The 12097-nt window shown below is 40.5% G+C and overlaps 2 protein-coding genes across 2 annotated transcripts in view; both read right to left on the reverse strand.

Annotated features, from left to right (window-relative positions):
- The window catches only part of LOC109953179 (myocyte-specific enhancer factor 2C), a gene marked incomplete at its 3' end in the record, with an annotated part of 27834 nt that extends 24780 nt beyond the window's left edge, over nucleotides 1–3054 (reverse strand). Inside the window, 2 exon segments of the mRNA XM_020588595.1 lie at nucleotides 11–35; nucleotides 2851–3054.
- A 7732-nt stretch (nucleotides 3055–10786) lies between these two features.
- Nucleotides 10787–12097, reverse strand: part of cetn3 (centrin 3) — a 4305-nt gene continuing 2994 nt past the window's right edge. Inside the window, exon 3 of the mRNA XM_020588591.1 lies at nucleotides 10787–11365. Within this exon, the coding sequence (XP_020444247.1) occupies nucleotides 11322–11365 (44 nt within the window). The 3' untranslated portion in view covers nucleotides 10787–11321. The remainder of the gene's footprint in view (nucleotides 11366–12097) is intronic.

The raw sequence follows: 12097 nt of genomic DNA on the forward strand, positions 1-12097 counted from the left end.
CGTGTAGCCTCTCTTCTCCGGCTGTCAGCGTGCACCTGGACGTCAGGAGGCGGCGGAGTCACAAACACAAGAAAAGAAACAAAAGACAAACAAGCTAAGTTAAAAGATGATATTTAACATCGTATGTTATTTATCTAAACCTTAATTATTCCCATTTCGAACAGGTCTGAGAACAGTGTTCGCTCAAAGCCACTGCTGCCTCTCAGTGGAAACCGCTGGCCCCTGCACCCTGACCTGTCTCTGCCCAGCTAATAATGACAAAGCAAAAACTAAGAGTATCTAATCGTAGCTGAATGAATTTAAATTTAAATTTTAACTATTACTAAAGTGGCTCTCGGGCTTTCCAAAGTAAGAAAGGTCATTTGAAATGTAAAAATCACATTTGGTCAGTGTGGACAATAAAATAGAAGTAAAACCCCCTTTTTAAGCTTGAGGATTTTTTCTAGTTCGTTATTTCTTGCCTCCTCCTCTCAGACTGTAACCTCCATGAGGAAATGCAGAAAACACTGGCTGGTCCTGTGAGGAACAAGTGAAAGCACCTTAACTTTTCACCTGTTCTCTCATCAGAAATATGTTGTCACATTCAGTGAGATCCAATGCCATTCAAAGACAACTTCTTTGACCTAAACACCACAAGGGTTTGGAGTAAATACAACTCGGCCATACAGACAGTGTATTTTAATAAAGCCACGTGGACTCTGATCACAAAATACCAATTCACAATATCATCTTTAGTTTTCTTGGAAACAGGCCCACATTTATGTAAACTGTTGCCAAAACTGGAACAGTGGAGCATGCAGCTTTCTGCACTATTACACATTCTAACTTTATAATGGACGAGACTGATGTGGTGGCTTAGGATGTGAATGGATGTTTTCAGGATCAGTCTACAAAGCTCTATTGCTCCTGACATGAATCTACACTGCTGAAATCACGTGTGTATGTCAGAGGGAGATAAAGGAAGATTAAGGAGGAGGAGGAAGTAGTAGAGGCAGAAAACAGAACAAGCAAAGACAAACCACAAGTTGAGCAATTCCTGTGTTTCCCCATGAAAACCTAAAAACTGTGACCTGTGAAGCTGTGGGTGGCTCGGTGGAAACCATGTCACAATCAAACAAGTCATCAAATATCTCTTAGATACCAGGAATTCAGACCCAGAGGTGGTTCTACTCATTTTGGTTGCAGGAGTACATTAGGAGTTTATCGTTTCGGCCACTTGGGGGCAGCAAAACAAGCTGTAAACACAACTCATTATAGCAAACAATCACTTATTTAACTGTACAGCAGATGCAGCATCGAGGTCATTGTGTCCCCCGATGAGCCTCAGCCCAGTGACCCCTCTCTGTTCGCTCTGTGTTTGGTCTCCACCACCTCCTGGGGGAAACCTCTGGCTCTGGAGCTGCTAAATGCTCCACTGTGTTCACCAGCTGGTCTCTGACCTGCTCTGGCTGCTGGTTGCTGCTGAGCAGGTCGTGGACAGCGGCTGTTTAGAGTGACTGCTCTGAACACAGCTGCTTCCTGCTGCAGCTGGAGACGACCGACGACTGCTAGCATGGTGCAGATAAGCACCATCCCATCTCCTTCTCTACTCACATGGTGATCATGTCCCAGATTATCAGCCTGATATATCATCCTGCATGATCTAAGTAATCTATTGACCTATTGGCATTTAATGGAGAGAAACAAGCAGAAACATGCTATTCAACCATAACACTGGTAAAAGTATTAAAGTTCATTCTTGACCTATGAAATTATAACAGACATTAAAAGTCTGCCCACTTATACCACCAGTATTTCATTTATCAGCAGCAGTTCTGTAATAAAAATGTTTTTTTACAACATACACTGTCCACACAACACACAAACACATGCAGATACAAAACCTAGCTCTGCTGTCACCAACACCCACAAGTGTCTGTTCTAACCCACGATTTATTTATATACCATGACTTTCAGTATGTGGCAGCATCCAGGTACCTTCGGAAGTAAATGCCAAATATAATCAGCCTCATTTGTTTAAAGAGCTTGAAGACATAAATTATGGCAAACAACCGATCTGGTTACACAGGGAAAACCACAAGACATGTCCAGGAGAAATCACAGACCACCCCACACATTCTGCTATGCTTCTTGATGTTACACACTGATTGTAAACTTGATGTTATTCCTTTAACATTTTAGCATGTTTCTATTATTTTAAAAACTTATTAGATATCACAACATTTTTAAAAAGCTGAAATTCAAATAAGAACACTTTCTAAAATTCTAAAAGTCTTTTCAAAGCACACACTTCTAATTCAGAAGGAAAGGAGACTAAAACCTTTAAAACTATGTTTTTGCCCTACTGATAATTCCAGTCTCTTCACTATCAAAAGCATTTATAAGTGACTTCTCTGTGCCCCGAGCTGCCCGACAAGCAGCGCGTCATTCACAGCTTTACCATTAAAGGCCAGCTAGTGACAAAAGCTGAACATCTGGCAGCTAAAGAGCTGTTTCTTAGGAGAGTGCATACTGCATTATATTTGTTGGGTGTCCACAAACATGGCTCAGAATGAATGCCAATGTTGTGCTCTGTCTGCGGGATCTGTTTCATTTCAACTTTGTGCTTACAGCTTGTTTCTGCTGCCATCCAGCTGTCGACAAAAGAATTTAGTTGCTCCTGCTTTTATCTAATTCAGTGCTAAATCGCCATCTACTACTTCAACCAACACCATTTGCTGTCTAGTAAACATATTTCCCTTTTTCTCTCCAGCAATATTTGGCAAATTCCTTTGTTTCCACAAGATTCTAAACGATTTCATACCCTTGCATCATATATCACCACCCAGCCTCATGTTACAGTTCACTCACCAGTGCTTCTTGCTCTGTCTTCACCTGGAAGGTTCCCCACCAGCTCCAGCTGTGGGTTTGCTCAGTCAATCCCTTGTATCAAACAAGAAAAGGAGTTTAAAAAAGAAAAGTGAAAGAACACAGTGATATTAAGCCAGACCAGCTGGCTTAGAAAAAGGGGGACCCAGAACTGGGCTACGTTTGGATCTGAGCTCTCTCCGTACTGAGCAGAGGTGGTCTACGCCCATCAAACCCTGATGCTCGGACGCCGCCCCCTCCCTCCCATCAACACACACATCTCTCCTGGACACTCACAATTGTGCACACGCACCCTGTGACCTCCTGTGCCCGAGCAGGCTGAGTGCGTCTATGGAGGAGCCCGGTCACCTGCCTCTGTCAGTCGCAGTATATTTAGCTCAGGGGGTGTCAGTGATGCCTGTGTGTGTGTTTGAGCGTGTGTGTGTGTGTGTGTGTGTGTGGGAGAGAAAAATGTGCTGCTGACACTCAGGGCCTCTACAGGCCTCGGTGTAAGAGCCCAGGATTACTGCGCCAAAGACTGTCGGCTCTACACATTACACAGAAAGAGAGAGAGATCAAACCTGTGAGCATGTCCTAGATACCAGCACACCGAGCATCTGCTTGGCGGAGGATTAGCCTCAGCTGTCCACTGCTGTCGGCTCTGAGCAGAGGGAGGAAAGCAGACCAGCAGGCTTGGCCGACTCCAATGATCTATGAATCCACTGGGTCTCTGTGCAGAAACATGACTGAGTCACTGAAAAGCTCAAAAACAACATAGCAGGGCTGCTTCCTAAATCCGAGAGCAGTAAAACAATAGAGAGCTCTGACACACTCATGTTATGCTGACGACACTGTGTTGTATGGCCCAAACAGACCCGCCAGTCTTAACAAATCCAGCTTGGCATTTTGGGAAAGAGACTTTTTCAGTTTCATTGGGTTAGAAATGAGAGTGAGATGAAAAGACTGATCTTGTGACTGTATGTTAAATATGAAGCCAATTAGCATAGCTTAGCATTAGTATTAGAAACAGGAGCGAATAGCTAGCCTTAGTCTGTCTGAGAACTATGAAACCTGCAGACCTCTAAAGCTCACTAATTAACACAATATTTCTCTTTTGTTGTCCAAAAAGCACAAAAAATGAAATAATTAGGCAGTAATGATCCTGTTAGGGCTTGGTGCACCACCAAGAGGTGAACAACATGCTGCTAAACCTTTCTGAACAACAAGCTGTTTTCATGCCTCATGGCCCATCGTATTATTAGGTATCTTCAAGCGAGTGCGGTTGAGATCATCTTAATGGAAGCGTGAATAGTTGGTACTCAAGACCAAGGTGTGCTTGAAATGACTGTAGCTGTATGAAGGCCAAAATGTTATCACTATTCCAAACAGAAACAATAATCTAATGTTTATGTAAAAATGTTCAGATAAATAGCTACAGCATGTATTTTATTGTAAGCCAAAATCTAATGCACATTGGTCTCACAATAAATTTGCTCTTTATAGTGTTCTTTAACTCCTTACCTCCTCAGGTTTTGTTTCTTCTTCATGTACCTTGGACGCAAATAAAGTAGTGGCTGACATCCTTACAAGGGCATTACCGGGAACCTCCATGAGTTCCAGTCAGTGAAGATCTGGTGATGGAGAGAAAACGGCTGAAGTGTAAAGGATAATTCCACCTAAAAATAAATGTTGTGCATGAGTTCCCTCTTACAACACAGGGAGATGAAGACAAGGGCAGATTATTAGTGCTGAGGTCCAGTGTTCCTGTTTACCTGTTTTAATTTCCCCACCGTTGGTTTGCATCCATCCTTTACCATTCCTGAAAAATAAATATGCTGTTCATTCAGCCAGGCTCCTCCAAAGAGCTATTTAGACTCCTGTCTGCACCGTTTAGACGTGGAGGAAATGAGAAGGGGCAGAAAGGAGGGAAAGGCTAACAGTGAGTTTTTTGTACTTCACCCTGTCTTCAGGAAGAAAGCAAACATGGGACTGAGGCTGAATTATGGCAGATTTCAGATGTTCTGGCCCATTTAGAGCCTGAAACAAATGTTACGAAACATTACAACTTCTAAACACTAGCATTAGCACTGCCACTGTCAGCAGGTTAGCATGCTAACCTTCACACTTCACTTATCTATTTAAAACTCCCCAAAGTATTTTGGTGTCCAAAGCTCGCAGCTAAAACATTTGATTAAAAGTTGGGATCTTCTTGTTATTCTATGATATGGTATTTCTTAAACCTGGAGAAAGCTGCAACATTTATAATGGTAGCACTGGAAAAATGAGTTGTCTGATAGGAAATCTGACTAAATCATTTCAGATATTTCATCCAGTAACTGCACATTGTTTCTACTTTTTGTATTTCTGTACAGTATACTGTATGTAGACCTGAGATTCTATGGAAAGAGGGCCATAGCTCCCTGATGTCTCATTTGCATGTTAAAGAAACATTTAACAAAACTGCGTCCTGTGGGTGGACAGCCATGCATGTCCTGTGGTTTCAGGGTTTAGTCTTTGGGTTTTCCACTTCATTTAAATGACACTAGTGCATGTGCAGTATTTACAGGTATGTGTGGGTCTGTGGGTAATGTGTAAGGGTGAGCTTGTGTGCGCAGCCATGCTGTCTGTGCAGGCACATGGTGTAGGAGGTGTTGGAGAAACATAAACAAGCAATGACAGAGGCAGTATCCTCCCCCTGAAGAGAACCAGATGTGTGCAGAGAAAGATCATGAAAATATTATTACTGGAAGCACAGAGTCCTCAAACGTCCATCTTTGTCCACCTTCTGTGCAAACCGCACGTTTCACTTTTCCACAGGGTGAAAATACTGCTCTGTTGTACTTTATCAGAAAAATCACTCAAAGTTCAGTAGTGTGATTATGACATTTGCTGTTTTTCACACAAACAGCTATGATGCTGTTTGGTCGGGTTTACTGAGTGCTGGAGACGGTCCACTATGGTGTGGTCTGGGTGAAGCAGCGACGTCCAAGAGATAAAGTTACTGTGAAAGCCATGAGGGTGTGTAAACTAATCCATCCTCACCCAGCTGCCACGCATAGCCCACAGTCCACAGCATGTCTCGAGGCACTCCCTCCCCGGCTCTGTCTGCTCCCCTTGTACACCCCCCCCACCAAGAGTTTACCCATTCTGTTACTGATAACACTTTACCTCCTCCTATTTAGCAAGTACAAACAGAGATGGAGTAAATGCTTATTAACAAACTGTAATGTAAACTTAAAAGGCATTTTAAGTGTTTAATAATTTGTCAAAAGCAACTTCTCCTAGGTAGACACAACTTGGTTGATTAGGCACTGACATATACAAAGGGGCCGGCCCTAATTATTATTATAGATTCATCTATAATTGTGAAACATTTCTGAAACCCAAAATTTATTTAGTTTATTATCTCAGAAAGAAGAAAATATCCACATTAAAAAAGCTGGATTTATTTTTTTGGTAAGTGTTGCTTAGAAATATCTTCAACATTTAAACCAATATCAAAATTGATTTTTTTACATTTACTTGCATGTTTAGAGTAATAACATGCAATGAGTACAAGAATATGAAAAGAAAAAATTACTTCTATTATTTTTTTGTTTTGTGAACTTTTTGAGTGTTTCTGTCTTTGTGTGTCTCTGTTTGCATGAGGATAGATGGGGAGATGCAGGAAATGGATTAAGGGGAGACAAAAAACAAATACAAAATATCTTTAGAAACAAAAACTGTTGCTAATTAATTTCCTTCCATTCTAATAATTGATTAATCAACTAATAATGTCATCTTTATTACAATGTAAAACGTGAAAAATCAATAGAGTAAATAGAGAGAGAGAACTTATTCATATACACTTCAACACACTGATCAGCTGCTCAGAGTTCCAGTCATTTTACAGTGGTCGCACAGGTCATTCTCACGGGAAGGTGCAAAGGTCACGGCTCCCACCTGGACACTGGTGTCACGTGCCCTAGACACTTATCCAAACCACTAACATCTTTCTCAGCCATGATGATGTCAGCACTGTTTTAGTCGTTACTTTGTGTCCTGTTGGCAGAAATGATAACAGTTGGTCACTGCATTTTCACATCACCCAACCAAGCTCTAGCCAAACCTGTCAGCAAACAGGCCAGCAGCCTGACATCCATGTTGGCTTGTCTCAGTCAGGGTCAGAGGGGAAGTGTTGTCACATGGTCAGCATAGCTCGCATAATGACTGACAGGTGGACACGAGCTGAACTCTGACACTGGTTACCAGTAAGACACCTCGGAGCCGCCCACTGTGGAAACATAAGGCCACGTATATCTGGGACTAGCTCTGAACAAGCCAGTGGTGGAAGATGCACCTGGATTCAAGGGAATATAGTGACACCCACATGTGAAATCTGAATGAGGGGGATGTGTGGGGACCACTCATGTACTCCATGTGTACGTTTGTCCAGTACATTTTCAATATCATATACTTGTGTGCACGGATGTGATATATACTAAGCTTTTTTTCCCTTTAAGCTTTGTATTTCTGACATAGATTCAAAAGCCATTAAATACAGTGATAAAATTAGATTAGATTAGATTAGATTAGATTAGATTAGATTAGATTAGATTAGATTAGATTAGATTAGATTAGAAAACCTTTATTAGTCCCACAGGGGGGAAATTTCCATGTTGCAACAGCACACTATGATTCAGCAAAGTACAGAAAATATAAAAATATTATAAGAAACAAGGTAAAAAATTAAAAGATATTAAATACAAACCATAAAATTATAACACTCCAGGAACTATGCATAACATGTGCGTATAGTATATACAGATAAATTATAATCAAATAATGAAAATCAGTTAAAAAATCATATACACGTTTATATATAAAATACAGAGAAACCTTTTAAATATGCTACATATATAATAAATACTGTCAGCTTTCAAAAGGAAAAGTACAAATTATGCAGAAAAGCCATATTTCAAACTGTTGTATTATTACATATATATATTACTGTATATTATAGGGATGTTATTATGGTATGTATGGTAAAAAATGTAAATACCAAACCAAATGCTACAATACTACAAACATACAGTGATCAGAAATGAGACTGTTTAGATACGTTATTCATCACTGAAGTCATTTTTCTTGCACAAACTAACTTTCCGTGGTTGTTGGCTTCTAAAATTAATCATATCAAGGCTTGTAGAACACAAACGATTTGAGGATGCGACTTTTAGCTCTGGGTCATTGTGATGGACATTTCTCACTATGAGAAATAAAACAGCCAGTATTCAGCCCTAAAGTTAAAAACTATGCTCCATACAACCAACAACAGTTAAATGCAACCTAAATACAAAAGCAGAAGTAACAATAATCATTGATATATAATGCATAATAGCAAACCAGTCACAGGGGACACGTCTATGCATTGAGTACTTTAGATACTGATAGCTCATTTTCATAATAAGAAAATAAAATTTTGAACGTAGGACTTTTACTTGCATTAGTAGACTTGTATAGCTGGATATTGGTACTCTTACTCCTACAGTACTTCTTGCACCACAGACTGGGTTTAGCTCTGTTTTGCAGTGTAAATCTGACCTGCTGCTTTCACACAAATCAAACATTTGTATGTGATAAAACACTGATTTAGGTTTTGTCTTTGTGGAGTGGTGTTATAAAAAGTATGATTGCGTTAGTGAGTTTCTTGATGATGCAGTGCACGTGCTGGACATTCATTCAGTCTTTCTTACACTGAATGTACCAGTTATGGTTATTAGAAACATTAAACAGAACCTTCAAAACCAAAGGTACTCCAGTGGAGGAGCATCAGCGAATGTAGCCTCATCCCATTAGCCCATCTAAATCTGGAGCCTAAGCTAAACTATGCTATTACCCCTAACCGGAGAGCAATCAGACCCCGGCGAGGGCCGCCAGACCGGCTGTATTTATAGAAGCCTCATCAACACCAGATGATTACCAGCAACACAAAAGAGTGTGTGTTTGTGTGTGAGTGTGGTTGCAGAGTCATATAGTGGAAACCACAGGGGGGCGACTTTGAGGTTGTAACTGGGGAGGAACTGGGTTGGTTTATTTCTGGAGCATGTGTTGCTCTGGTCCAGAGAGAAACAGCTGAGCATGTGCCAGTGCAAGGGCAAGTCATGATGTCTGCCCTGACAGTAACAATCAGACACAGACTCTGACCATCTACTTCAGTGCCGACCTTCACAGACAAGACGAGACAGGGTTTCTCAGCCTTTTATTACTGCGTCACTTTCATTTGTCTCCCTCAAAAACTTCAAACCTCCACTACACAAGAGAAAACCACTGAGTAACTCTACTCTGTCATTGTGTGACTGGCTCAAGTTATTACCAAAGCAAACTGGGTTAGCAAACCACAGCAGCAGAGAGGGGCTGGGACTGCTGAAAAGTAAAGCAGACCATGTTTTCATCTAACCAGCTTGAGACCAGAGGCCTTCTTCTAAATCAGTATGTACAGGTCTGTGGGGAGCCAAATAACAGGGCGCTCAGGGGAACCGCCTAAAGGCTCCTGTGGTCTCTGTCTGCATCTCTGCTGAGTGCCGTGCACATTAACACAAACATCACGAGATTTCTCAGTGTTGTCCTGATGTATAGTTAGGATTTGACTCCCATGTGAAAACTCTCTTTTGTCATTTGTTATTGTTAGTACAACACCACTTATTAATTAGATGTACAGCTGATCTTCATCAACCTTGACAAGAATTTGAACTAAACTACAATACATTACCAGAGACACATCCCCTCTGATTTGTGTGTGTATAAGTTTTAGGCTAGAGCCTCACAAGAACAGTGTGTACTGACACAGATTTTCCAATCAGCTGTTCAGTGTCACCCACTCTTCTTCTTCTTCTTTCGGCTGTTCCAGTTAGGGGTCGCCACAGCGAATCATCTGTTTCCACCTAACTATCCTGGCATCCTCTAGTCACCCACATGAGGCTTTAAGTGGAGTTGTGAATAACTGACTCCCTCTGGTGGTCAGCTCGGGTACAGCAGGAAGGCTCTGGGAAGACAACTTGAAAACGTCAGAGCTGGAGAGTAACTAAGTACATTTACTAAAGTACTGTACTTGAGTAGTTTTGGCATGTCTGTACTTAACTTGACAATTTAAATTTTCCACTACTTCACGCTTGAACTTCACTGCATTTCTGAGGCAAATCTTAACTTTTAACTGAACTGCCTGTATTTGAAAACCTCACTTTCTTTTCACAAACAGATGAATAAAACAGTGCAATAGTAAAACAATCATAAGACTTTACTGATCGCTGGTGGGAAATTCATTATCTACCCAGAATATATAAATACTTCACATTATAAGTATCTAAAGTAGTCCACATCAGCTCCACCTTTACCCGCTGCAATATTAAAGTAATGAACACTGATACATGAAGTTATCTAAATATATCATAAACTTTAATGCTAAATGTTCCAACTAATTTTGGAACTTAAAGTATATTTTAGGTTCATTTTTGTAGCTCTACCTGTTAGCATCAGGGATGGGTCACTGAACAGGCCTACTGAGTCTTGGTCCAGGTCCAAGATCAGCACCTCTCCATGTGACTGCTAGCGTTTCCTTTTGTAAAGTTAATCAAAAATGACTCCAAAGAGAAAAAAAAAAAAAGACAGAGGTACAAAAAGATAAAGAGATGCAAAGCAACCACACGAACACACACAATTACCAGACGTGCTGCAAAACAACCCGAAAGAAACAAAAAAAATTACCATAGAGGCAAAACCAACACAAAGCGATGTACAGTGACCTCAAAGGGAAGCTGAACTACAAATAAATGCAAAACAACAGATGCAAAATGAGCAGAGACGTACAAAAGAATCATGCTGTTGTAATGTACAGTCTGTTATGTTACAGGAGCATTAGAGGGTTATATTAAATTAAAAATCTTAAAGCATAAAACACACATTTGCTGGAAAACCACTTTATTTTGTATAAAATAAATAGACACTCATCTAGCTGCATCACTCACACTGTGTAAAACACTACAGTTAAAATGATCATCTACAGAATGAATTGTGCGTTTTGTCTTAAAGAATTTGCAGCCACAGATTGACAGACTCTCTTCAGGAACGATCAGTAAACCTGCCCATGTATTCGTCCTCTTTTCCCAAATGGCCCCTGTGATGCGAATGTAATAAACTCGACTAACACATCAAATTCATCAAAGCCTAAACTGGTCTGATACAGATGAATTCACACCATGTTCCATTAAGACACAAACATCTAAGGCTGGAGCAAATTTGAATTTTTTTATATAATGACTCCAGTATAAACCACAGGGCCAACGAGCAGCTCCACTTCAGACCATCGAGAGGAAGCCGTGTGTCCATGTTGACCCGTATTCTCTTTCGTGCACACATCAGATGTTCAGTCACCCAGTTTCGTACAATATGGACGACCAATAGAAGGGAAAAGTCCTGAGCATCATTAAAACCTCTCCTCAGGAGTCTGCAGTCATGATGGCAAGGAACTCCTCCTGATTTACTGGGAGGAAGAGAGAAGCTCAGTCAGGGAACAATGTCAAGGAATTTCCACTGGTAGAAAGTTTGTGAGATAAATGACTAATGATTACTTTCATTATCAATTAATATACTGATTATTTTCCTGAATAGTCTGTTATAAAAGGTAGAAAATAGTGAAATGCCTTTTGCAGGTTCCTAAACCACAGGGTGACACCTTCAAATATCATTTTACTGACTACTCAAAGATTCAGTTTGCCATCACTCAGCAAACACTCACATTTGAGAAGCTTGAACGAGGACTCACGCGATGAATCAGTGTCAAAATAGTGGCTGAATAATTTTCAGTCCATCTTCTAGTCGATTAATCGCTAATTGTTTCAGCTGAGGTCATTTTAGTTCAGTAGTGTGTTGTCCTGCTTGCAAATGAATTACAAGCACATGCAGTGGTGGCAAAACAAATCTAAGACATGGTTTATGTCTCACAGCCTTGTACTCGTCCACCCCCTTATTGGTCAAAATTCTAAGTTAAGAATTTCTGCACTAGGCTTATTGTAAACAATTGTCATAGACCCAGGGTGTTGTTCAGCACCATAAATGTGGTCTTATATCCATCTACTGCTGCTTGGACAGATGTGTCCTCTGCTACTTGTAATGAGTTTCTTCAATTTTTTGTGGATAAAATTGTTAAGATCAGATCCCAGATTGATGATTCTGTTCTGGATCCTTCTGTTGCTCCTATATGCTCAGCTGTTTT

Source organism: Monopterus albus, unplaced genomic scaffold, assembly GCF_001952655.1.
Source record: "Monopterus albus unplaced genomic scaffold, M_albus_1.0 scaffold569.1, whole genome shotgun sequence".
NCBI lineage: Eukaryota > Metazoa > Chordata > Actinopteri > Synbranchiformes > Synbranchidae > Monopterus > Monopterus albus.